This window comes from Neophocaena asiaeorientalis, unplaced genomic scaffold, assembly GCF_003031525.2.
Source record: "Neophocaena asiaeorientalis asiaeorientalis breed wild unplaced genomic scaffold, Neophocaena_asiaeorientalis_V1.1 scaffold79, whole genome shotgun sequence".
Classification (NCBI taxonomy): Eukaryota; Metazoa; Chordata; class Mammalia; order Artiodactyla; family Phocoenidae; genus Neophocaena; species Neophocaena asiaeorientalis.
Genome location: NW_020175402.1, coordinates 8015767 through 8042954, shown reverse-complemented (window position 1 = coordinate 8042954; position 27188 = coordinate 8015767). Strand labels below are relative to the sequence as shown.

The following is a 27188-nucleotide window of genomic DNA, read 5'->3' as shown; positions in this document are numbered from 1 at the left end:
CTACCCAGCTAGGAGGTGCCGGGGTTTGAACCCAGGCACGAGCCTTAGAGCCAAGCTGATAATCACTACACCATACCACCTTTCTACGATGGCTGGTCTCAGCAACGCCTATAACACAGGAAAGACAGGCCTGAAAATGAAGTAGTGACGGGATTGGCTGGGTCACCCAGGAGCCCCAAGCTTGTAGAGCCCCCCTTGGTCTCATTGGCAAAGAGAAAGGCTTGATCAAGTCCTCCAGCCAAGTTTTGTAGGTCCAATAGAGCAACTTCTGCCAAGGGGAAGGAGCTAAGAGACCTTTTATAACCTCTCCTGGTGTAAAAATGATGGGCAGCTGTAGTGACCAATCCTAAATCTGAGATCTCACAAGAGGGTGGGACTTCACGGCAGGTCCTGCTGTGTTCTCCACTGGAAGATTCACATAGTGAGCTCAGTGTCTGGGCAGAGCAGACTTCTTACAGGAATTCTGCAAATGCCTCATATTCCCTTCCTTTATTACACTATGGATGGATAATTTATCATCTGAGAAGGGAGTATAGATCCCAGTGTAGCTTGCTTAATAGTCACAGTAGATTAATTCCAACTTTTCCCAGGAATGAGGTGGGGGGGAAATCCCTGATTGCCTGGGAGCATCAGGGGGCCTTGAGGCTCACAAAGCGGGGCTTGATGGCAGGTCTCCCAGATTGCTGTGATGCATTAATGACCCAGCTGTGGGAAGAGCCTAGCCCAGGGCCTGACGCACGTTGATGGACTTGTTTAGTAATTATTCTTGTCCTGGTTTGGACAGAGTTCAGGAAGACATGCTTCTCTCTAGGCTCGGAGTAGAGTGAAGAGAACACCAGCTCCGAGGGGACAGCTTCTAGAACCAGTCAAGCCTTAGTTCAAATCCCCACTCCTCCACGGGCTAACTGTGTAACCTCGGACAAATCACTTCCCCTCTCTGTGCCCCAGTTTCTTCATTTGTAAAGTAGGGATAATAATAGTATCTCTCTCAAAGGGTTGAGGAGAGGATTAAAGGGGTGGTTAGAGGATTAAAGGTGAGAATCCAGGACGATGCTTAGAACATGTAGGAAATACTAGACAATAGCTGTTTTTGTAGCTGGACAGACCTGGGTTTGAATCCTGCCACCAGCACTGACTACTGTGTGATTTGGCTGAATGCCTTGACTTCTCCGGACCTCTGTGTCTGTATCTGGAAATGGGATTGCTAACAGTCTTTGCTTCCAAGTGTGGTGGTGAGCATCCTCTAAGCAAGGCATGGGTGAAACTGCTTAAACTCCAGGCCTGGCAAAGGGCAGGTACCGACGGTGTAAGGGAAGCCCCTCCTGGGAGTGGCAGGGGCCTGCTGCCGTGCTCTGAGGAAAGCTGGGGCCCTTCCCAGCTGCCCCGCCCCAGTTGTGACGCCCTTACCCCTGCCTGTCTGAGGGGCAGGAAGGAAGTGAGGAGGGCGCCCGCAGCTTTCCCTTTTCTGCCCTGTTTCAGGCTCCTGGCTCCTTCTCTGCTCCAGGCTCCTGGCTCCTTCCCTGTCAGTGCCTCGGAGGAGGGGAGGCAACACCATGGCCCCCCGTGCGGCCGTCATCCGCCAAACCTGCTGCTGCTTCAACGTTCGCATCGCCACCACTGCCCTGGCCGTCTACCATGTGGTGAGTGTGCAGGCGGCCTGGGACACTGTGTGTGCGTGTGTGTGTGTGAGGGCGGCCCCGATCTATGGAGACCCCTTGAACGGGAGGACTGTTGCTCACCACCTCCTCTTGGAACCCTGGACAAGTCCCTGTCCTGCTCCGGGCCTTGGGCTCCTTCTCTGTCCAAAGCGGGAGAGGGGACCCTGCAGCAGTGGCAGGAGTGGGAGGCGGGGTCCTTGTTCTAAGCAAACGTACCTCACATTCTCTCTGAGGCTCAGTTTCTGCCTCTGTGAAATGGGACCTTTAGCAGCCACAAGTTCATCCAGGTACAAACGGAGCAGCAGATGTGAAAGTGCTTTGGAAGCCAGGAATCTTGAGAGAAATGTGAGCTGGGATCATTGTCAGGAAATGGGGTCAGGTCAGAGGCATGGGGCCTGGGCCACTGGAGGGGATGAGAACTGCGAATCTCCCCTTTGTGCTTCCAGAGGGGAGGGAGGGTGCTGTATCCTCTTAGCTTACATAAGAGCAGGGTGCCTGGCCTGGCCTGAGCGCCTGTGGGCCCAGCTGAGGAGGAACGGGCCCAGAGGTTCCCCTTTGGAGGCTGGTGTGCACAGCCGGCTACGGAGTCTTGTCTCTTATTAACTCAGAGTGACTCTGGGTGAGTCACAGCCCCTGGGACCAGAGGCTCCCCCTCTGTCTTGGTGGCTGAAGGTTGGGGTCTCTGTTCTGCCCTGTCCAGAACTATCCCGTCAGCCCACAGCTCCAAGCCACACTCCTCTCCCCCAGACCCGGGGACCCTCCTCCCAGGGTGACTCAGGGCCTGTGGTTAACAGTTTTTTTATGAGCCTGGAAGGTCTTCCTCAAAATTAGCCTAAATCTGGCACACTGTGGTGGGCCGCTGTAAACTTCTCAGACCTGGCTGCATCTGCTTCCTGCTGCACACAGAGCAGGCAGGGCTGTTGGCAAGAGCCCAATGCTTCGGAGGGCTGGTGCTCTTCAGTGTTCGGTGTGCAGCCTCTGGACCCAGACTCCTGTGTGCAAATCTTGGCCTCATCACTTCCTAGCTGTGCAGCCTCAGGCCACTTACTTAACCTCTCTGAATGTCCGTTTCCTCGTCTAAAAAAGGCACGAGAATAATAATACTTCTCTGTTAGGGTTGTTCTCAGGATCAAGGGAGTAAATATCTACAAGGCACAGAGCAGTGCTTGACAGGTGTTTGAGTGCTTTATTATCAGCAGTGCCTCAGACACGGAGCCTGCTGCCAGCACACCTGTAAGTCAAGCAGTCAGACCCCAGAACACTGACTTTGGGCGGGGCTCAGAGGTTGCTCTGCCTAGCTTCTCCAACGCAAGAGTGCTCCTGAGAGGAGTGAATGGCTCTTGACTGTCCCCAGACCAAGTCCTTAGGGCCTCTTCAAGCTCTGAGATTGTGCAACATTCTTGGAAACACAGTGTAGTAAGCAGGGGTGTCGCCGTGGGAAGCAGGCCCCTGGGTCCCTACCCCTGCTCTGCCTGGCTATGTGACCTTGGACAAGCTGCTCCCAGTTTTTCCTTTATAAGATGATGGACAAGAGGGTGTGGACCAGCTCAGAGGTCTCAAACTCCAATGCCTCCAGGGGCCAGGCAGCTCCTGTAAGTGAGCGTAGTGGGGCAGACGGACCTTGCAGTGACCTGGGGAGCCTGTTCTGGGTCTATTCTGGCGGCCGCTCTCTGTTTCCGCTGATTGTTGCCATGGAGGAATGTGGGCCCCAGCAGCCGCTCTTTTGACATTTGGAGAAACAGGAAACAGAGGCTTTTATGTCACAATTTCTGCTGTTTCCATGTTGATGACTGATTTAAGGTAAAAAAGAAATCCCTGTGCAGACCAAGTCAAATCCATTTTCAGGCTGCTGGGACCTGAGTCTGACTTGCAAACCCTGGGTTTTGTAACTCCTGCGGTTTCTTTTTGATCATGCCGTCCGAGGTCCTCACCTGTACACAGTTAAGTGACATCAGTTCCTGCCCAAAGAGCTGGAGAACGTGTGGGCAAGTGATCAAGGAAGGCTTCTTGGAGGAGGTGTCACTGGCAGAGGTGTAGAGTTTGGTTGTGGGGAGTATGGATGGGGGAGGGATAGGTGTGCAGAGGTGTGGAGGCTGAGGACAGTGGCTTGTGCAGGGGACCCTACAGAGACTAACCTGGGGGCTTTAGGTTGGGCAGCAAGAGGTGGGAGGGATTTGGAGGGACAGGCTGGAGGCTGGGCCTTCACTATAGGGCACTATTGATATTTGGGACTGGAGAATTCTTTGTTGTGGGGACTGAACAGTACATTGTAAGATGTTTAGCAGCATCCCAGGACTTTATCTACAAGATGCCAGTAGCACACCGCCAGCTGTGATAACCCCAAATATCTACAGATACTGCAAATGTCTCCTGGGGGTGAAATCACTCCCAGCTGAGAACCACTGTCTTTAATGTGGGTCATGGGGAGCCATGGGATGTTCTAGACCCGAAGGCAGGAGAACAGAAGAAAAGTCTGGAAGCTGTACCGCTGGCCCCGGGAGGTCTTCTCTGGGCTGGGGTCCTTGACTGATTCCAGTGGAGGATCATCTGCCTGCTTCCTCTGTAAGAGGCCTCTGCTCCTTCCCAGAAAGGGCAGGGCCTGGGGGCTTTCTCTGTGGCCTGGCAGTTGGGTGGCAGGTGTGCTGTCAGGACCTCGAACATCTGGATGGAAAAAGAGAAGCTGCCATCCAGATGTGTTGATCACCCAGATTGGTCGTCGTCTGGAGCCAGTCATGGGCGACGGCCCTGCACACGGAGAGCTATTCGTGGACTGGACCCCTCTGGGGAGGGTTAAATCGGGCTCTTGGCATCCTGAGACAATGCCCCACTTTACTGAGTCATCGGGGCGTTATTACTGGAGGACCTCCGTGTCCAATGGCTGGAGGACCTTCCTCAGCATTTCACTGGGTTTGTGTAGAGGATTCCCTGGTTCACGAACGTTTTCTGACTCCAACTTGCACACACAGAGGAGTTAGAGAACGTTTGTAAATTGGCCTCTTTGGTTCTGGTTTGCCTGGCAACCCAAAGCATGTCTGTCCCAAGTTAATGGCGGGAGATAGGGACCCAGAAGACCTTTTTGCCTAGAAATATCTCCCTCCCTAACCTCTCCTCTCCAAGGCACCTGGAAGTCCATTAAACTTTTGTTGTCTGATAAAAAGCTTAAAGCTGTGGCGATTTCAACCCTGTAGCAACAGGATACACCAAAACAGGGCCAGGAGGAAATGAGACTGATGCTGGCCATGGCTTGTCTCTGGGTTATAGATTGTGAAAGCTCTAATTTTTTGCTACTTTTCTGTATTCTCTGTATTTGGTACAATGAACATGTATTACGTTTTAAAATAAACGTTTTATTTTAGAACAGTTTTGGATTTACAGAAAAATTGTATAGTACAGAGTTCCTGTATACCCCGCATCTGGGCTCCACGATTGTTAGCATCTTATATTAATATGGCACATTTGTCACAATTGATGAGTCAATATTGATATACTATTATTAACTACTGTCCATACTTTATTCAGATTTCTTCAGCTTTTCCCTAATGTCCTTTTTCTCTTCCAGGATCCCACGTTGTATATAGTCATGACACCTCTTTAGATTTCTCTTGGCTGTGAAAGTTTTCAGATTCTCCTTGTTTTTGAAGACCTTGACAGTTTTGAAGAGTACTAGTCACGTATTCTGTCAAATATTCATCAAATGGGACTTGCCTGGTGCTTTTCTCATGGTTAGACTTGGGCAATGTGTTTTGGGAGGATGACCACAGAGGTAAAGAGCCCTTCTCCGCACGTCGTATCAAGGGTGTGTGCTTCCGCCTGTCTTATCGCTTGATGTTGACCTTGATCACCTGGCTGAGGTCGCGTTTGTCAGGCTTCTCTACTGTGAAGTGACTTTCTCTACCGGTGCTCTGGGGTCCAGCCACTTGACTCACAGCTGTGCTGACAACAGGCTCCGCGTCTGAGGCACTGCTAATAATAAAGCACTTAACCTCCATTATTTAAAGGAGCCTCTAGTGAATGCAGATCTGTTCTCAAACATGTCTTTCTTTTTGGTGCCCAGCCCCAGGCCAGCACATGCGCCTGACTCACTCCTGGCCTCTGCCCTCTAGGGATTCCAACCCGCCAAGGAAAAACTGTGATAATGGCGTTGATGGATGACAGTGCTGGCTCTTACGGGGGCACAGATGAGAGGCCTTAGCCCAGCCCTGGGGTGGACGCTGGGGATTCAGCGAGGGCTTTTGGGAGGAGGCCGGAGTGATAAGAATGAGTGGGACTTTGCTTGGGAATGTTGGGGGGAAAAGGGCATATGCTTGTGGAGGGAGCAGGGAGCAAAGGCGGGGAGGTAGGAAAGGCCAGGTGATGCTCTGGGAGCACGGAGAAGCTCACAGAGCTGGGGTCAAGGGCAGGATGGTCGTGAGGTGTGGTGGGGGAGGCTACAGAGGTCAGCAGGGTTAAGACTGGACCAAATGCCTGACTTCTTTCAGGCTTCATGGTAGAAGGATGGATCTCTGTTTGACCCAGCTCTCTCATTTAACAGATGAGTGAACAGAGGCCCAGGAGGGTCCCTGACTTGCTCCAGGTCACACAGGGAGGTAGGGGAAGGTCTTGCTCCAAGGCCTCAGCTACCAGCACCCAGGTGTGTGGGATGAGCCAGCAAGTGAACAAATGAATTCTTTACCTGGCCCACGGCCCAGGGGTGGTCTGTCTCTCTGAGAGACCCTTCTGTCACCCAGTCTTCATTTCTTCTTTATGGTCCAGCTCATGGGAAGCCTCCTTCTCCAGGAGGCCCTCCTGCTTGTCCTCCTCAGAATTCCAGTGGCTCTTCTCTCTCTGGGATGGAAAAGATCACAGACCTGTCTCTATCACTCACTCATGATGTGACTTTGAGCAGGCAGGTGCCTTTGCTGTCTGAGCCTCAATTTTCTCTTCTGTTAAATGGGGCCAGTGGTCCCTGTCTCAGGGTGACTGCTTTGAGGTATTGAGCTGATGTGACCCTACTGGAGAGGAGGGCTGGCAGGCGACTGCCCAGTGTGGGCTGTGGGACGTGACCAGAGGCCACTCCCCTTTCGAGAGCTCATCTGTTTGGGGCCTAAAAATAGGTCCCAACTGTTAGGTCGTCTGTTAGAACCTCTGCCTTCACGCCTAATGCTCCCATGTGGGGTAGAGTGGGAGTCGTGGCCCCTCCCCAGTGCCCTGGCCAAGGGGCCCTGGTGGGAACTCAGTTGTGCTCCCCATCTCTGGGGTGTGCACTCTGCCTTCTAGCTTATAAAATGTTGGAGCCATCGAGAGGACCACTGGGCCCCCTGGGCCAAAGCGGGGTGACACGCAGGGCCTTCTGGGAGCAAAGTTGGTCTCTTCCTGCACCAGGCCTGGTGGGCCAAGTGATGGTGACCGGTCATCTGTGTGAGGTGGGCCAGGACAGGCCAGACCCCAGGCTGGGCCTTATCCCCTCCCTACTTCCTGGTTCTCAGGCCCAAGGGAAGGGAAGGGAACGGAAATAAGGGGCTTCTGGGAATGGGGGGTAGGGAATGGTGGTTCCAGACATCGGGCATCACCTTGGTCAGAGGGACCTACTGCTGTCAGAGGGCCATAGCTGGGAGAGGCACCAACCTGGGGGAGGGTCCAGGGGCTGGTGCAGGGGCTGGTGCAGGGGCTGGGGCCCCACTCTGGAAGGCAGAGCCTGGGTGGGCTGAGGTTCTGGTCACCACCCTAGTCCAGAGCCTCCCAGGAAGTGAGGCTTTTATTTTGAGCCCAGGGCAGTGGCCTGGAACCAGGACTTCACTCTGAGCTCACTATGAGGCCTGCATTGGTCTCCCAGGGGACCCGCACCCCACCAGGGGAAGGGAAGGGTGCACAGAACCTCTAATGAGGCAGGAAGCTGAGCAGGGAGCTGTACAGAGTGAGGCACTGGCTCCCGCCTTCCACCCCTCAGCCCTGCTGCAGGCCCAGCGTGTCCCTCCCCCTCCCCGAGCCTCAGTTTCCTCCCCTGTCAATTGGGGGCCAATAACTATGACCTGCAAGGTCAGAGACTCAAAGGAAACCAGGTGGGAGACACACCTAGCACCCAGCGAGTGCCCCACACATTGTAGCTACCCCTGGAGCCCCCATTTGACAGAAGAGGAAACTGAGGCTTGGACAGGCCAAGCGACTTTGCAGCCCGGGGTAGATAAAGAACAAGAGCCCGGGTGTCCTGCTCGGGGCCCAGGCTCCCCTGCTGCTGCTCCAGACCGCGGTGGGGGAGGGGCAGGCTTCTTGGCAGCAATGGGGTGGGGTTCAACCGTAATATCCGGCGAGCCTCGTTCTTAGAAACACGGAGCCCACATGCAAAGATGCAGTCTCAATGGCACCTGCAAAACGGGGGGAAAATGGGAATAATAATTGAAGTTGCCTCATAAGGCTGAGGCGAAGACGAATGAATGAGTGTGTGTCAGTGTTCAGAGGACCTGGCCTCTCCTAAACGCTCCAGTAATAGTAACATTTACTGTCACGTGGGGACCTTTGTCCTGAAGGTAAATAAGGAATTGATGTTTTATGGGGATTGTTTGGTGGGTGCAGGGTGCTTCTCTAGATACTCAAGAAGTGGAGGAGGATGGGGGTGTGGACCAAGCCTGGAGGCTGACTCTGAGCTCCCAAATGGGTGCCCATAAAGGATGACCACTGCCCCCCCTACCAAGAATGGCAGAAGCCACTGGGATTCACTGGGCCAGAAATTTTGCCCTTAGTGCCTGCTCCTTCAGGGGAAGGCTTGCCATCCTGTCTTCTTTCATGGGGGCAGGTCTGAAAGGTCAAAGGGCAGAGAGCAGAGGACAGGTCTTGCTGGGCTGTCACACGCAGGGCACAGGCAAGGGACAGGGCTCAGAGGATGACACGCTGGCTTTCCTGGACGTGGAGCCAGAGCAAGCTGCTCCCGTCCTGGCACTTCCCACCCTGCAGGGTGATGAACCTTGGCACACGCCATCTGAACTGTGTTCTCTGCCAGCTCCCGGCCTTTGTACAAGCTGTCCCCTCTGCCCTGGGTGCTCCTTCTCCCACCCCTGCTGACCCCAAGGTCATATCCCTGTAAAACCACATGTCCCCCTAGCATCTCCTGCATCCCTCCACTGGCCCAGCCACCCAGAAGCTGCCATTTCCTGGGGGCCTCCTCTGTACCCGGCACATGGTAAGCCCAAGTCACAGTTCCCCAAGAGAAGCTTGCAGTTTCCTAAATGCGTCTCACTCTCTTTTGCTTTCGCCCCTGCTTTTTCCTCTGCCTGGAACACCCTTCCCACTGCCCTTTGGGAGAAATCTTCTTTTAAGACTCACTGCCTTTCAGAAGCCTTCCTGGAGCCCCAACTCCTGGACCCTGAGCTCCCAGCGTTTCCCTCCACCCCAGGGCAGCTCCCACCCCCACCTGCTGGGGTCCTGGGGGTCATGTGGTCTGCCCTGGAGGCCCGGAGGCTCATCCAGGGCTTGGCCCAGCCTGATCCATCTCTGTAATCCCCAGGGTCTGACCCGGTGGCAACCAATCTCGATTTTATTTTACTTTTGCAAACCTTTTATTGATGCATAATTTATATAAGTGCATATCTTGGTGACCTTTTTCAAAGTGAACAGCCAGGTAACCTCTACCCAGATTGAGAAATAGGATGGGACCAGCCCCCAAGGGCCCCTGGTGTCCCCACCTCATCACTACGCGGCCCCCACTGACTTCTTCCAACACACGTAGTTCTAGAAGTAGCCAGGGATGCGATTACACAGCATGGGCTCTCTCTTTCTCTCAGCATTGCATTTGTGACCTTCCTCCGCGTGGCCGTGTGTATCCAGCTCATTTCCCCCTTGCTGTATAGTATTTCACTGCATGATTATATCACAATGTATTTGGCCTGTTGTACTGGGGGAGGACATTGGGGTTGTTTCCAGGGTGGGCTATTACAATGGCCACGGGGACCTTGTGGCTTGGAGTCCACACCAAATGCTTCTACTGGTCACTCGATCTTTCTGAATCGTCATCTTTGGTAGCAGACATATGTCACCTCATGTGCTCCTTCCTCACTACAGCTTTGCTAGTGGGTGGAGCCTTCTCTCTGTTCTACAGATGAGGAAACTGAGGCACAGAGGAGTAAATTGGGGGGGGGGGGCGGGGATGGGAGGGTGGACAGCAGAGCCGCAGCCTCCAGAGGAACCAGGCTCCCAGGGAGGCGAAGGTTGCCCGGCTGGGGCAGCAGCCGAGCCTTGGCTTTGGCAGGGTGCGGGGGGCGCACATCGTGATGTTTATCTGGGCCAGCTGGGGAGGCGGCTGGGGAGCTAGTGCTGCAGGGGCGGGGGAATGATCCCCACGCATTTTTTTTGGTGGACGCTGACACATCTGGTTCTTTGCTCCCATCCTCTCGCCAGACAGCCCCAGGGGACCCCCAGGGAAAACAGGGTGGGTGGGTGAGGTAGAGGGGACTGAGCTTCAGGGTGGGGGCAATGCTGCTGCTGCTGAGGACGAAGAGGACGACAGTGATAATAATAATAGTCTGAGTGTCAGGAGCCGCCAGAGCTGGAGGATGTAGGGTCAGGGTGGAGCAGCCCTGGAAGGGGAGAGGGGCAGGAAGGGCTGTGCACTTGGGACCAGTTTCCCATTGTGCAAATGGCGTTATCTCTGTTGGGAAGGGTTGAGGACAAGCCCAGGCCGGACTCCTTGTGCCGCTTCGGCCGAGGCACCCACAGTTCCTGTTCTCCTTGGATGTAAGTGGGTAAACAGTCCTGACCTCACAGACTTGTGAGGAGAAGTGGAGTTAACAGACAGGAAAGTGTCCACACACCGGCTGGCACATAGTAAATGCTCACTGAGCGTTGGGTGTCCCTGTAAATTTTATCCCCCGGAAGCTCAGAGGATGGGTTTCTGCCTGCCTGCTTATGAGAGTGTGTGTCCTAAGCCCCCCAGGAGGTCCGAGAGGGTGGGCCCATGTTCTCGGACCGGGAACTGGTGTTTGATCCCCAGAGCCAGGGGATCTGGTGTCACCACCATCCTAACACGCTCTCACCTCTGCCTTCAACGGCAGCAGCAACAGCATGGCCTGACGGTCACTGCAGTTAATTACCACTTCCCAGCAGCCCTGTGGTTACCTCTATCACCAGCACCCCTGCAGCATCCACCGCCACCTCTATTATCACTGCCCAGAGGATCGTAACTGTCACCGGCATGCCAAATGCAGCCACAGGACAGCCAGTTCTGCCTCCCAGCACGTCAGCATCGTCAGTCCCGCCTGAGCCTCATCTCTATTCCGTTCAGCTGTGGCGTCACCACCGTTATGGCCACGGCCATGTTCAGTAGCGCTCTCATCCCTCCACCCTCCCTGATTCTTCCTCTCCTCCTACAACTGCTACCCCCTTCATTTCAGCTCAGGCTGTTGGTTGCTTCTCAGAGCCACCAGGAAAACAAATAGAAATTCTCCTGGCCTCCCAGCCACTTCCTCCTTCGCTCAGCTTAGGGAAGTTGTGTTTGTTATTGAGAAAGAAGAGTCGGGGAGGGGATGAAAATGAGAACTGAAACCAGGGAGAAGCCAAGGGAAGAGGTGAGAAAGGGGAATGGAGAGTGGAGGTGGCATTGGGCGTGCTGAGCGTGGCCAGGACTGATTCGGTCATGCAGCCCGAGCCCTGGCGTGGCGTCAGGAGGACTGAGGCTGATTCTGACTCTGCAACACGCTTGCTGTGCGGCCTTGGGCTGACTACTGCCTCTCTCTGGGCTTCACTTTCCCACCAGTGACATCCCCTCTTTCAGGGAAGAGGCCTTCCCTGCCCCCGAATTTTGCTGGGCCTGTACTGCCGGCTCTGGGCCTTTACACACGATGATCACTCCGTCTGGAATGCTTTTCTCTCCTCTCTGCCACGGTCAAGCTTTTCCTGTTTGTGAAACCCTCCCTGAGCCTTCCAAACAGCTGTGATCACTCCCTCATCAGGGACTCTGAGTACCCTGCATGTCCCATGTCGTGATTCTAAACACACTGGTCACCTGTTGGGTTCCCCTGGGGACTGTGACACTTGCAGGCCAGGGTCTGTGGTTTTCCCAGACAGGGCCTGGAGGCTGTATGTGCTCAGAGAGTGTTTACTGAATGAAAAAATGAGGGAGCAAGTGTATACCTGGCCAGCAGTGTGCACTGATGGAGCACTTGCTGTATGCCAGGCTTGGTGCTGGCACGTCATTTGACCTGATAGCAGCCCTACGAGGCAGGTCCAGTTATTATCCCCATTTCCCAGATGAGGAGACTGAGGATCATAGAGGTTAGTGGCTTGCTCAAGGCCACAGAGCTGGGGTTGGGGTCCTGGCCACTTGATTCCAGCGCCTGGCTCTTAACCACGTGATCTCACCATGTGGAATTAAGGTACAGTGAGTGAGAAGATGCTATTATGGAGGAAAAGTGGGCGAGTGAATGCCATCTGCCTGGGCACTGTGGGAGGAGAGAAGCCCCGTTCTTGTAGCAGGAGGGCATGAGTCATGGCCCAGGCAGGTCCTCAGAGATCAGGGAGAGGGCAGCTCTGTGTCCAGGTGGAAACCAGGGGCGTGGGGGGAAGGGGAGGGCCAGGTGGCTTACCTATAGCTTATGCTATAGGTAAGCCAGGCACTTTCTGGAATTATAGACAGCTCTTGGTTGGGGACTTGGGTGGAGCAGTGAGGGCCTTCTGATGAGTGGGGTGCAGCTCTGGGGTGGGAGACCCTGGGCAGCCTAGGTGTGACGTGCTGCAGTTGGCAGGTGTTCAATCATTCCAGTGCGAATAAGGGTGACTCTCCACGTTGATTGGAGGAGGTAAACTGAGACCACGGAGGAGCCAGGACCTGGCCAGGGTTACACAGCCGTGAGGCAGTGGGAGCGGCCTCAAGTTCCAGCTGCTGTCCTCTGAGCTGCGGGTGTTCAAGGATGGGGGTCAGCTGCCAGGGGACAGTGGGCAGATGGGTGGTGAGACCAGGGCTGGGCCCCAGAGCAACCACTCAGCCTTGAGTGGAGCCTGGACCCTGGGAACCCAGGCAACAGGGTTCACATCCCAGCCTGGCCATGTGACACAGGGCGTGTGAATTTTCCTTGCTGAGCCTCTATTCCTCATCTATACCATGGGGAAAATGTTGCCTCTCTTGCAGGGTTTTGGGAGATGGTGGTGCAAGCCTGTGTGTACAGGTCCAAGCACACAGTAGGTGCACAAGAAATGTCAATTCCTCTCCACCCCATCTCCTAGGGAGCTGAGACGCCTATCTTTCTCCTGGATCAGGGACTGGTGTCTTCCATTGAAGGTTAGGGGCCAGCGGAGGGTCTGAGTCGGACTCTGAGGTTGCCCTGCTCTGTGACCTGGGGCTAGTTCCTGCCTTCGGTGAGACTCAGGGTTCTGTCTGGCAAATGGGGACAGAATTATCTCCCTCTCTCTACAGGATGGTTGAGAAGGTGAAATGGAGTAAAGGATGAGGTTGGTTTTAAACACAGGTGGTTTTTGCAAAAGTAGAAATGCTTCTGGTGTCTGCTGCTGCTTCTTGCACAAGCTGTGGGAGGTGGAGGAGACGGCAGAGGGAAGAGGAGGTGGGTGCCCTGCTGACTCTGCTGGGCACCCACATGGGAGTGGGCAAGGAGGGCAGGCCTCAGGCAGAGCTAGGAGGCTGGGAGATGCTGGGAGGACAGTGGAGGGGGGAAGAGAATCAGATCCAGGGCCCACTGGCTTGGGTTTGAATCGCGGCCCTACAGATGATCAGCTGGGAGGCTTTGGACAAATTACTGGACCTTTCTGAGCCTCGCTTTCCTCATCTGTGATATGGGGGTGGGAGCATTAAGAACAGTCTCTTGGCTGGGTTTGGGAGGATCGCTGGGATGGTGTGGGTGGCAAAGCTGGCACGGAGTCGGGCTGTACGAATGTCCCTCCTCTTCCTTCCCCTTCCTGGGGTCCCAGGATATTCAGGAGGCGTGGTTGGAGAGGGGCGGCTGGGACGCTAATGGCAGGATTGCAGACGTGGTGGCCGGGCTGTGGGAGATGTTGGGACCAGAACTGAGGATCTGGGGAGTGGTTTGTGGGTTAGCACTGGTCTGCAAAGTGGGGTGGTGCCCAAGGTGACCACTGGGGCCTCAGAACGACAATATTAGAATTTCTAAATTTGTAAATCATGTTCTTTATTCATTTCTGGATTCTTCTGGTATGTGTGTTTTATGATGTTCATTATAAATCAAGACAGGAGCACATGCATATAATTTGGAAATCAAGAAATAGAGAGCAGTGTGTGCAAAAGGTTTTGCTGACACAGGCACATGATCAAAATATCTGAGCCCTCTGGGGTCGGGGCTAGCAGGGCTCTGAGGTGACTCGGGGAGTGGGGTGTGTGGGAAGGCATCAGGACAGCACTGGGACACTGGGACTCCGGTCTCCACTTTGCCCCAACTTGCTGTGTGTCCTTGGGCGAGCCACCTAACCTCTCTGAGCTTAGAAAACAACTAGAAGGAACTTATAAAATAAGTGGGCAGAGGCTCTTTCCAGTGATTGGACGTTGGGGTTGTCTGATTCTGAGCTTCTATCTAGATCTCAGACAATCCTGTACTCTTGGGACTTCAAAAGCCTTCTTGTGCCACGGCTGATGAAAGCTAGCGCCCTTCTAAGCCCAGCTGTGGTGACTCATTTGTGCTCTGCTGGCACACCTCAGGAGCCCCAGAGCTCCCAGTCTTTCAGGGTGCCCTGTTCTGTCCTGGACTGAACTGTCATCTGCCTCCTTTTCTCTCTCCCTCATTACAGGGGAAACTGGGAGAAGAGGGGCTGGAGCTCCAGGCTTTAGGGGATGAGGAAGCCACATTTCTCTCTCCGAGCTGTTTCCTGTGGGTACCAGCCACAGCCCCCGCCATGTCTGCTTTCCGCTCTGAGCTGTTTTCCACTCTCCTGATGAAACAAAGCCTTTCTGGTTCACCCCACACCACGTAGAGGGGGCAGCTAGAGCAAGCTCACTGTCAGCCCCCTGGCACTCTCCTCACGGTACTGCTAGACTGCCCCACGTAAGCTCACACCAGCCAAAAGCAGATTATACTTGCTGAGCACCGGCTGTCAGCCTCCAAGCTCAGTGCTTTGCAAATACAATGCAATTTGTTCCTTATTAAATCCAGTGATTGCCAGTTTCCAGATGAGGGAATTCAGAGAGGTAAAGTGACTTGCCCAAGGTCACATAATGACCTGGATACAAATCCACCTCTGACTGGCTCTGGAGCCCAGTTCCTCATCAGTCTTCTCTGCTGTCCCTTTCTGTCCCCTGAACAAGATGTAATATGGTAGGAAGACAAATCGAAACCTATGTCTGAGCTAAAAAAACCCACACAATCAGCTAGGGGGAAACAGATGGTGGGTGTCTATTTGCTTGTCAGCCGAGCGTCAGTTACTAGTGGAGGGCCGCCTAGAAAGCCAGTGTAAACTTAGGCCATATTAATAGAGGTAGGACATCCACTACAAGGGAGGAGACATCTTGTTGACAGAGTGGGCAGATGGCATCTGGAGAAGTGTGTGTGTATGGTGGGGGGAAAGCCTTGCTGTAAGAACATGGACACACAGAAGATTGTGAGTTCCCCGTGGTTGGAAGCATTTAAGTAGAGGCTGCATGGCACAGAATCCTTGCATTAGAAGATGGAGGGCAGGGGTAAGGTGACCTCCAAGGTTCTTTCAATCTGCAGTTTTGTGGCTGGACTTCAGTTATTGCCAGGGTCATGGCAACACTCATGCCCATTAGATTTGCCCCTTCTCTGTCATTCTTAGCAAGGTGCCCCTGAGGGAATAGGGTTTACTCGTTCATGCATCCATCCCTCCGTCCATCCTTCTGTTCATTCATCTACAACAGCTAGAGCAGTGAACAAGAGAGACACAGTCCTTCCCTACCTAGAAGCTAGTCTAGAGGAAGTAATAACAATAATAATAGCACAGATTGGGCGCTTACTATTTGTCAGGTACTCTAAGTGAATTAGCCCATCTTGCCCCACTACAACCTTATGAGACAGGTGTTATTATCTCCATTTTGCCTATGGGGATTGAGGGGCCATGGGGGCTGGGATTCACAGGTCAGTTGCTCCCAGGCCTGTGTTGATGATCCCGAGAACTTGAAGTTCTGTGATGCTCAGATGCTGTGACTAAGATCCCATGATGCTCAGAGTTTGTCATTATAAAAGAGGGTGCAGAGCAGGGGCCCAGTCACTGGTGAGAGCCCTCAGTCTCCCCCACTTCCTCAAACCTGACCTTCAGAGGTCACAGTTATCACTTTACGGATAACTGGGTGTGGTTCTAAGTGCCCTCTTGGGATGTTCTCATTTACTCCTCCCATCTGCCTCCTTAGGTAGCTATCAGTATTATTCTCATTGTACAGATGGGGAAACTGAGGCACAGAGAGGTCAAGTAACTTGCCCAAGCTCACACAGCTAGGAAGAGGAAGAAGGAGGAACTACGAGCTTGAGCTGTCTATCTGTACGGGCCACACTTTACCTGGGGTGCCTCACTGACCCGCATTCCATCTCCTCCAGGACCCCTCCTCACAGGCCCTGACTGCATGCCTTCGGGGTGGGGGGGGGTTGGTTGTGGAGCTCTGCGGGCCCCGGCTCACTGATGCTCTGTTCTGTCCCCAGATCATGAGCGTATTGCTGTTCATTGAGCACTCAGTGGAGGTGGCCCACGGCAAGGCCTCCTGCAAGTTCTCGAAGACAGGCTACCTCAGGATCGGTAGGTCCAGGGGAAGCCAGAGTGGGGTGGGGTGGCAGGGGGATGGGCACCGGCTGGGGTGGAGTTGAGGCTCTGCCACTTGTCCTTTCTGATGTCTGCAAATGGAGAAATTCCACTTGTTCACGCTGAAGTCTCCGGGTGTGAGAGCAGATAGGATGGCGCTTTGCAAACCAAATCAGCTTAGAACGGTGACGGCGGGACTCTCCTGCTCGATAGCAGCCCGTCACCCAGAATAAAATCGCAACTCCTCATGGGGGCTCCAGCCCCTGCTGACCTCCCTGGCCACATTCCCACACCTCGTAGCTCCGTCCACGCTCCCCCTCACTCCCCACGCTCCAGCTGCGCTGACCCCACCAAGCTGGGCCCTGTCTTGGGGTCCCTATCTGGACTCCTGGCCACTCGGCCCACAGGCCACCTCCGCAGAGGCCTTCCCCCACCTCATCCTTGTAAAAGCAGACCCCAGGCCTCCTTCCCACCCTGCACCCTGTGTTATACTGTCCTGTGTTACCCGAAATGTTCTGTGTGCCCCTCAAGACTGAGAACTGCAGGAGGGCAGGGCCTGGGCTTTCTGGTTCACTGGCATAGTGCCCACACCAGTGGTTCCCAAAGTATGGTCCTTGGAACCCCAGGTGTGGGTTCCTGGGGGCACTTCCGGGCCCCTCACTGCTCTCTTTGCCTTTCAGCTGAATTGATCTCCAGCTTCCTGCTCATCACCATGCTGTTTATCATCAGCTTGAGCCTGCTGATCGGCGTGGTCAAGGTGAGTGCCTGGTCAGGGAGGGGAAGGGGAACCAGGATCTGCGGGCTGGCAAGAAGGCCCAGCTGCCCTCCTGGCTCCCTCCTATTCACACCCACTGTGTGGACAGCACTGGATGCTGGTAGGTGGGAGGTGGGTATTTGGAGGAGGTCCAAACTGCACCCTAGAAATCTTCACACTTACTTTTTGGAAACCCCCCTTTTCACACCAGATCCGTCAGGTTGGAGGCCTCAGTTCCCTGTGAAAATACACCCTCCACGCACGAGGGTGTGCACAGCCGGCTGCGGCCACTGCTGATCATTGACACTTTGGCTGAACTAGCTGGCAACCCACATCCTTTTGAATTGCAAATGGTGGCAGGGAATTTGGTAGAGAAGAAAAGAAGGGTCATTTTGAGGCCTAGGTAGAGGGGAGAAAGCAGTGGGTTTTGAAATCAGTGAGAGGAGCAGAGGGGAGGGTGTAGATGCGTCCAGCTCAGTGCCATCCAGCTAGCGATTGAGAGGGAGAGGCGGGCTGTGACTCAGCCTCCTGCAGAAAGGAACCTGTCTGTCCCTTGGCCCCCAGCAGGGCAGGAAGCCAGGGCCCCGCCACATAGCCACGAGAGCAGACCTCGGAAAGAGAATACTTCCTGGACAGACAGTGGTGGACTGGCACTCCCAGGGCCAGCAGGATGGGGTGGAGATTTGGTGCTAGTTTGGAATGTCTCCATTTGCCTGAAATGCCATTGTTCACTCCCTAGCTAACGCTACTCTCTCGGGAGCCCCACACCGCAGGGAGTGATTTCACCTTGGTTCCTGGTGGTCCATGCAGAAACACAAATTGTCCAGCTAGGAAAATGGATCAGGTCATCCCTGAAGCCTCTGAGCTTCAGTCTGGGCTGTTTCGGCTGCCTCCTGAGTGATTTTAGACAACCACGTGAGAAACCACGAAACCACCTTTTCTGTGATTTTTGTCCCCAGCTGTGGGTTCCTGCACATTTATACTGGTCATAGTGGTCACTTGCTTTCAGTTGAAGGAGAGGGACTTCAGCCTCAGCCTCCCAGGGTCCCTTACTATGACTGAACATCCCCGGGGGTGGCCTACACAGAGGCAAGACCCACTGTTAAAGCAGCACAAGTTTTTTCACCTCTGGGCCTTGGCTCAGGACAGCCCTTCTGCCACCAATACCCTCCCCTTCCCTCCTGCTTCTTTCCAGCTCTAGCCCTGGTGCCCCCACTTCCAGGAAGTCTTCTCTGATCCCTTCTCATTTGTCAAATGGACACAAAGTCTTTCGTCACTGGGTTCTTAAGAGCGAGTTGAGGCAGACCCTGGTCCTGGAGCCCCCAAGCGCTTATCTCTGTAGATGGGAACTATTCCCGGTTCCTCCTGGGACGCTGAGACTGCTCACCCTGAGGGCCTGGGCCTTACCTTCTCCCCATGCCCAGAGCCTCACTCAGAGGAAGGCATGTGGATCCCCATGGGGTGACCTCAGTCAAGATCCACAGGTGATTCAGGAGAGCACCGAGTTCCCCGGGATGGAAGGGAACTGTGGGCCAGGGGGCCCGTGGAGCCATCAGGCTGCATGGAAGAGCCTTGTGCAAGGGACCCCTGACCACGCCGGGCCTGCCTTTCAGAACCGGGAGAAGTACCTGCTGCCCTTCCTGTCCCTGCAAATCATGGACTTCCTCCTGTGCCTGCTCACCCTGCTGGGCTCTTACATCGAGCTGCCCGCCTACCTCAAGTTTGTCTCCCGGAGCAGAAGCCGGGCGGTGAGTATGTCCCATGTCCCATAGCCGGCCAGCGGGGGAGGTGCAGGAGCCCAGGCCAGCGAGCGTGGGAGCCCCCAGGGCCCTTTCTGGTCGGTGAGCTTGAGCAAGTCCCTGAGCTCTTCCAAGTCACCCCATGCTTCTTCTTATTTTTTTTTAATTTATTTTTGGCTGCGTTGGGTCTTTGTTGCTGCACGTGGGCTCTCTCTAGTTGCGGTGGGGGTGGGCTACTCTTCATTGCGTTGCGCGGGCTTCTCATTGCGGTGGCTCCTCTTGTTGTGGAGCATGGGCTCCAGGCATGCAGGTTCAGTAGTTGTGGCTCGTGGGCTCTAGAGCACAGGCTCAGTAGTTGTGGCGCACGGGCTTAGCTGCTCCGCGGCATGTGGGATCTTCCCGGCCCAGGGCTTGAACCCGTGTCCCCTGCATTGGCAGATGGGTTCTTAACCACTGCACCACCAGGGAAGTCCCTCACCCCACGTTTCTCCCTGTAAAATGTGTCTTGAGATCATGTCTCATCAATATGTCTTATGAGCATTACATGAGGAAAGCGTGCACAGGGTGCTCAGCATGTGGTAAGAACGGAAAAAATGCCAACCACGTGTGAATTTACACCATAGGAACCGGGACATGCCCCGTTTCCCTCCCCAGCCCCTGTTTTGTCCCTCCTTTGTGACCACGTTGAAGAAAGGAAGGTAAGGATGGTGAGCATCCTTGGTGGGAATGCCCGCGACGCCTGGTGCCAATCACAGACGCAGTTCCCCAGAGTTGCTTTTCACACTTCCCCTGACTGTGGTCCTTGAGGAGGCTGAGAAGCTACATTATAAGGCCCTGGGCTGGGAGTCAGGAGACCCTGGATCTAGTCCTGTGTTTGCACCAGCCTATGGTGTGAACGTCTGAGAAATGGACCTCCATTTCTTTCTGGGTACCGTGGACCAGGGAGTCATCGATGTCTCTGGCTGACAGTCTCTCAAGCTGAGGGCCCACTGTGTGCCCCGTGGTACCCAGGCCTCTGGGTTGGGGCTGACTTGCTGGTCTGTCTTCTTCCTCCAAAGGGCCCCTCCAAGGTCCCACTGATGACCCTGCAGCTCTTGGATTTCTGCCTGAGCATTCTGACTCTCTGTAGCTCCTACATGGAAGTGCCCACCTATCTCAACTTCAAGTCCATGAACCACATGGTGAGTCTGGGCTGGGGGTCTGCTCCTATCACTGGCTCTGTGGCCTTGAGCAAGTTGCTTTCCCTCTCTGTGCCTCAGTGATTAGGTTGGGTTCTCTAAAAGTGGAGCTTGGAGAGGGCTTCTTGTGCGAGTGATTTCCTGAAGGAGAGCTCTCAGGAAGAAACTTGAAAGGAATGAGGGAAGCAAGTTAGACAAAAGGAAGAAGCCACGCAGACATGTGGCTTTAGAAGTAGTGCTGCTGGATCCCAGAGGGTGCCCTGGAGTATGGACTGCAGCGCAGAAATGGTATTGGTGTTTTCATTGCTGTCTAAGAAATGATCCCCAAACACAGCGATTTGAAACAATAAACAGTTGTTACCTCACGTAGTTTCTGAGGATCAGGAATGTGGGAGTGGCTTAGCTGGGCTGTTCAGACTCAGGGTCCATCTTGAGGTTGCACCTGAGATGAGGATGGGGCTGTGGACGCCAAGGGCTTGACTAGGTCTGAAGGATCCACTCCCAGGCTGGCTTACTGGCGTGGCTGTGGGATCTTTGGCTCGGTTCCCCACCGTGTGTGCCTTTGATGAGGTTGCTTGAGCATCCTCATGTCATGGCTGCTGGTTCCCCCCACCCCCCCCACCCCCGGTGAATATCTGAGAGAGAGCAAGGAGGAAACGGCCCTGTGGTCTCGGAGATCACACTCGCCTCTGCCGCATCCTACTATTTGTGAGAAGTGAGTCTCTAGATCTAGCCCACACTCGAGGGAAGAATGTCAGAGGATGTGTGCACATGTTTGCAAACGCCACAGCAGTTGTCCCACCAGAGCAGGAACCTTCCATCAACCAGTCCTGCTTGTGAGGTGCCCCTAGGGGACGAGGCATACCTCCCAGGTATTTCAGGATTAGGTGGTTCCGTCAACCAAGACTATCCTCCAGAGAAGGACACGGGTGTGGCCCACCAGCTGGGGGATGGGGCAGCAGCCAGATAAGGGTCACCTGGATGGGCATCAGCTGCATCTGTCTCCCTGGATTTGCCCACCTGTCAGATGAGGCTGATGGTAGGTGGCCTCCTAGGGCCCTTGAAGGGCTGGGCCAGGATAATGGCTGTGCCACTGCACGTTCCTGTGTGCATGGAGAGCTGGCTTTTATTCCTCTATGTGTGGGTACTGTTAGAGTTCCTTATGGCCAGAGACACTGACGTGGCCCCCACATCTGTTGCAGAATTACCTCCCCAGCCAGGAAGGTATGGCTCACAACCAGTTCATCAAGATGATGTTCATCTTCTCCATCGCCTTCATCACTGTCCTCATCCTGAAGGTGAGCGGCCCCTGCCCCACGGCTCAGGGAGGGGTGGAGAGGCTGAGCTGCCCCGGGCCCACCCATGCCAGACTGCTAGGAGGCAGGGAAGTGTGTCTTCCACCACCGCCCCCCCTGCTTTTGGCTCCTAACTCTAGCCCTCCCCACACCAGCCCCTGTGCCCACATGTGGGATCCTCGGGGACGCCCCCTTTAGAGCAAGTGGATCTGTGAAGACCCACCTGTGTTCAAGGGTCGGGGACTTAATGTGTGACTCAGAGAGAACTGATCCAGGGGAAGGAGGAGCTATTTTGTCTGGAATTAGATTCAGGAAGTGCTGGGTCTGAATCCCAGCTCTCCCCTCACTAGCTGTGTTGTTGGTTTTCAAGTCACTTCTCTCTGGGTCTTGGGTCTCACTTGTGAAAGGGACACCCTAAGTCTTGCTTTGCCCATGTTAACAGCTTTACGTGATTCAGGCACCAAAATGTAGATGAGCCCTGAGGTCATATTACTAGAGGTTTGGTGATGAGAAGGATGGAGGGGATTGATTTTATTCTTCTCATGGGTAGTCAGGCCCAGAGGATAGAGTCCTGTTTCAGGTCCCAGTTCTTGGAGAAATGGTGACAACAGGAGTGCATTAATAGCAGCACCACAGGACTTCCCTGGTGGCACAGTGGTTAAGAATCCGCCTGCCAATGCAGGGGACACGGGTTCGATACCTGGTCCGGGAAGATCCCACATGCCGCGGAGCCCGTGTGCCACAACTAAGCCTGTGTGCCACAATTACTGAGCCTGTGCTCTAGAGCCCACGAGCCACAACTACTGAGCCCACGTGCCACAGCTACTGAAGCCCACGTGCCTAGAGCCTGTGTTCCGCAACAAGAGAAGCCACCACAATGAGAAGCCCGTGCACCGCAACGAAGAGTAGCCCCTGCTCGACGTAACTAGAGAAAAGCCCGTGTGCAGCAATGAAGACCCAACGCAGCCAAAAATAAATTAAAAAATTTATATTAAAAAAAAATAGCAGCACAACAGGAGGGTGAAGAGGCAAGAAAACGCTGCCGTCTTCGGGAGTCAAGGAAACCAGGGCAGTTCAGCTTGGGAAAGAAATGACTCAAGGGGGACCTGATCGCAGCCTCCAAGTACCCAAAGGACTCTCATGGGGATTCTAGAGGCCACAATGGGGCCCTGTGGCCGGAAGCCACAGGGAGGCTGATGTCGACTCAAGAAAAGGAAGGGCTTTTAAAAGTGTTCTTTTCTGATTGTGAAAGTAACATATGATCACTGTAGAAATTTAGAAACTACAGATGAGCAGAAAGAAGACGATCAGCCCACCAACCACCGCCACTCGGAGAGCAGCACCTCTGATATCTGGGCGCATTTCCGCCCCCTCTTTTTATGTGGGTGGTGTAGCCAGACATCACTGCCTCCTTACATCCCAGGCCCTGAGCAGTCTCTGCTCTCACCCAGTGCCAAACTGGTAACAACTTCGCTCCTTTTAACCTTTCCTCAAAGGACTGACCTAGCACAAGCGCCTTAGTGATGCACATGAGAACATTCCTGAAGGCATGTGGGGACCAACGTGGAGGTTTACGTCAGATACTCCGCTAGAGAGAAACTGCCCAAACCCCACCGCACACCTCCATCCCTCCCCACCCCTCTCCTCTTCTTTATCTTCAGCCAGTGGGAGTTCTCTCTGTACCCCGACTCCCAACCCTGCCTCACTGGCTACCGTTCACCTACTTGCTTTGCCCTGGCCCTTCGTACTTCATAATTCATTTTATTTATTTCTGCTCCTTTTAAGTCCCTATCATGGGGCTCCATAAAACAAGGGACCTTCTAGATGCCAAGACCTGCTCTCCTTCCTTTGGGGGCAGAGAGAGACTTATTGGCTATTGTTCCTTGAACACACCCCTGGGGACTTCACGCCCCACCCTGGAACCCTTCTCCCCAATTCTTACAACAGTGGCTAAGAGAAAGCCATTGCTCACATTATCTGACAGATATATACATCCATACATATAATTTTTCTGCATTTATAAACATGGAATACTACTGCATACACCGTTGGATAATCTGCTTTAAAAAAACAACATATTGGGCTTCCCTGGTGGTGCAGTGGTTGAGAGTCCGCCTGCCGATGCAGGGGACGCGGGTTCGTGCCCCGGTCCGGGAAGATCCCACATGCCGCGGAGCGGCTGGGCCCATGAGCCTTGGCCGCTGGACCCGCGCGTCCGCTGTGCTCCGCTGTGCTCCGCAGCGGGAGAGGCCACAACAGTGAGAGGCCTGCGTACCGCAAAAACAACAACAACAACATATCGTAAGCAGTTTTGAAGACAACATTTCCCACTGTCAGCTCTGTCTCAGGATGGGCGGGGCCCCCTCAGGAGATGGTAAGCTTCAGTCCTCAGGGGCGGAGAAGCAGGATCTGCAGGATTATTGCCAGGGAGGCTGGAGGGTGGTGCAGAGGCCTCTAAAAAGCTCCTTTCTGTGATGAGTCTGTGGGGCAGTGAAAAGGGAAACACCTGGAACACCTGAGACGGGCAGGTGAGGGCCCCTCCAACCAGAAGAGGGGTCTGACCTTTCAGGGTAAGCTGGGGGTCTCCAGGAAGCGGCCAGCAACTGTCCTGGGTCTGCTGGGGTGGTGAGAAGGAGGGTCACAAAGCACAGCCTGACCTGGGCCTTTTTTCTAGGTCTACATGTTCAAGTGTGTGTGGAGATGCTACAGATTCATGAAGTACATGAACTCGGCCGAGGAGAGGAGCAGCTCCAAGATGCTGCAGAAGGTGAGCCTGCTGGGGGGGTCAAGTCCTAGCTCTGCCACTCACTGTATCATTTAGGGCAGGTCTCTCTGCCTTGCTCGGCCTCAGTTTCTCCACTCGTAAGGTGAGGGTTGGACCAGAAGAAATGCGAAGATCTCTTTCCACTCTGATTGTCTAGGATTCTATTCATTCATTCATGCATTAAACATTTTATGCTTCTTACTCTTTCCTGGACTCATATCCAACCCTTTGGATGCAGAGAAAACTAAGATGCCACCCTGTCCTGGGGGAGAGTATAGTCCAGAGTGAATCTAGACACAGAGATCCAATTACAACTTGGTGTGAAGCACAGGGGCAATGGGAGCACGGAGGAGGCACCTGGTTTCACCTGGGGTGTCAGGGAAGGCTTCCTGGAGGAGGTGACACTTGATCAAGTCTTAGACTGTCAGCAGGTACAAGTTAGCTGGGAAAGGGGAAGGGGCCTTCCAGGCAGAGGGATTAAGTACGCTTAGAAGCAGCTGATTGGAAAAGTGATGGGAAAAGTGCAGCTGGTTTAAATGACTGGAGGCTCACTTTCCTCAACTGTAAAATGGGGATTGTATTAGTCAAGAATTTTTTGGGTTCCAAGTGTCAGAAACCCAACACTCCCTCACTTATGTAAAAAATAAAATGAATTTATTAGCTTATAGAACTTGAAAGTCCAATGTAGGTCTGGCTCAGGCACGGCTGAAGCCAGATGTCCAGACATGATCTTATTTTCAGGATGAAAGGCAGCCCTTTCCTCATGGTAGCAAAATGGTTGCCGAAATCCCTAGGCTGTCATCCCACCCTCTCAGCAACCCCAGCAGTAAGAAAGACATCCCAGAAGCATGTCTGATTGGTCCAACTTGGGTTACAAGCCTATCGCCAAACCAGTGACGATTGCCAGGGGGATGAGATTCTACTTTGAGTGACCACCCCATCAGACATGAGGTCTCATGTCCACTCCCCCAGATCAGGGGGCGGATCAATTCTTCTGAAAGCACATGGACTGAGAATGTTTTCCCCAGGAAAACAGTGTGTTGTTATCAGAACAAGGGGGCTTGATGCGGAACAGGCAGAGGCAAGCCTGTGCATTACAGGAACAGAAACCGTACCTGTCTTATGCATGCCATGCCTAGCACATAGTAAGTGCCCAAGGCATGCTAGCCATCATCATCATCGACATCATTTTGCCAGGGGTGGGGGTTGGAGCCCCTTAACCCCAGGTTGGGGTAGTGGTCCCATCTGGTCAGTTCTCAGCCCTTATCTCTCTGTTTCTCCCAGGTGGTCCTGCCATCCTATGAGGAAGCCGTGTCTCTGCCATACAAGATTCCGGAGGGGGGCCCAGCACCACCCCCATACTCAGAGGCGTGACATTCATCAGGCCCCAGCCCTGGTGCTGGGAGGGGCGGAGCTACCTCGCAATCCGCTTCTTTGCTTAGGTGGCCCCTGTGGCCTGGGTGAACCACCTGGCTGACTTCAGGACAATCCGCTTGTGTCCCGCTCGCTGGCCTGCTTTTCCTGCGGGGCCTGGGAGATGCTCACAACTGGGTCAACCCCTTTAGGCTGAATGATCCGGTCTCAAAAATTCAGTCCAACAGCACTCAGCTTCTCTTGATCAGCTCTGACGTTGGTTTAAACGATTGGTCTTTCTAAAGTCAGTGAGTTTGGTTAAATACCTCTCAACTTGACCAGTTTTACCAAGTGGCTGACAAATCAAAAGCACATCTGTCATTTCAGTGAAAACAATGAAGAGTCTATTGTGTCAGCTTGTAAATAGTTGTCAATTCACAGAGCAGTTTAGTCAAGTAATCATCAGTTAGTCCTGCCCACCAAATACATACATCCGTTTTCTTCCAATAGTTCCTTAAGCAATTATTAAGTCAGCCAACCCTCAGTTAATTTAGAATAGTGATAAAATCCAGTAATAAAAAAATCAACTTAGCCCCCCAAACCATTCAATTCAATCTAGTCCAATAACCGGCTGCCCCCTGTGGTCAATTCAGTACTTGTGAGTCCTGACCCACAGCCCATCCGTTGCCAGATAGTTGTAGGCCACCCAATTCTGCCCGACACTTGTGGTCAAAGCAGAAATTCGGCGCTGAAATCAGGCAAACCCACTTGTTGGACTAAATCCACAGGTTAGTTCAGTCAAAACAGGCAAACCCTTTGTGGGCACAGTCCCCGCCCGGGGGGTTCGTGTTGGTGGGGCCATAGGGGAGGTTTTGGTCCCTGCACCTCCTCTTTTGCCTGCTTCCCTGGGGGTTGGGATTCCCGAGGTCGCTGACCCAAAGGCGGAGATAAGGCCACAGAGGCGGGTTCTCTGGGGTCTGCGAGGGGGGTGCAGGGGGCTAGGGCTGTGCAAGGGGCTCCCCACCACACCCCTGTGTCATTGCTTTGTGTGACGGAGAAGAAGTTTCAATAAAGCAGCAACACGCTTCTCTCTGGCTGATGGGGTTCCTAAAATATGGTGTATGGCCAGGCCTGGGAACACAACCTCCATGACCTCAACACACACACACACACACACACACACACACACACACACACACACACACGACAGTTGATTCAGTCCAGAAACTCTCAGAGGCCATGTCCAGCTAGGGAGTGTCATGACCTGGCACTGTTTCTGATCACAAATCATGGGCCCTCTAAGCACCCTGATGTCTCCCTGATAAGGCATGGACTCCACTCACTTGGACAGCACCCACCTGGAGCCAGGTCCTACACTGGGCACTGGGGTGACCACAATAGGTCAGACTAGCCTCCAGTTACCCCCCATCTGGGGAAGGGGAAGACAGATATGTAAATGATTATCATGGCCTGTAATGATTATAACACCATCACGGGGAAAGTCTGAGGGACCTAGGACAGCCAGAGGAGGCTTCTTGGAGGAGGTTTCACCGAGCTGAGTGTGAAGGATGAAGGGGCAGCAGTGAGCAAACTGGGGGAGGATGTTTTGGGCTGAAGTGGCAGGATGTGGAAGTGGGGAGAGGAGCTGGAGAGGTAGCCTAGTGTGGCTGCAAGTGGGGAGGGGAGGGAGAGGAGGCTGCCAGGGTCTGGGGGCCTGGATCACAAAGAGCCTTTGTGTACATCAGGGTTCTTTGGCTGCAAGCCCACCCTGGCT

At 53.9% G+C, this 27188-nt stretch overlaps 1 protein-coding gene across 1 annotated transcript; it reads left to right on the top strand.

The window, feature by feature from the left end:
* The first annotated feature begins 1425 nt into the window (after positions 1–1425).
* Positions 1426–26510, top strand: LAPTM5 (lysosomal protein transmembrane 5). Its single transcript, XM_024766683.1, has 8 exons — positions 1426–1640; positions 16235–16328; positions 17012–17088; positions 18699–18833; positions 19883–20005; positions 21205–21300; positions 23972–24064; positions 25346–26510. Exons 1-8 carry the CDS (start codon positions 1554–1556, stop codon positions 25433–25435), a joined length of 795 nt encoding a protein of 264 aa, XP_024622451.1. The 5' UTR covers positions 1426–1553; the 3' UTR covers positions 25436–26510.
* The last annotated feature ends 678 nt before the right edge of the window (positions 26511–27188 follow it).

What these genes read in the sequence shown, in the direction of transcription:
- LAPTM5 (XM_024766683.1), top strand. Translation starts at nt 1,554, where the DNA reads ATGGCCCCCCGTGCGGCCGTCATCCGCCAAACCTGCTGCTGCTTCAAC. An exon ending in CCCTGGCCGTCTACCATGTG is followed by an intron (nt 1,641 to 16,234) that starts GTGAGTGTGCAG and finishes TTCTGTCCCCAG; the next exon opens with ATCATGAGCGTATTGCTGTT. An exon ending in TCACTGTCCTCATCCTGAAG is followed by an intron (nt 21,301 to 23,971) that starts GTGAGCGGCCCC and finishes CCTTTTTTCTAG; the next exon opens with GTCTACATGTTCAAGTGTGT.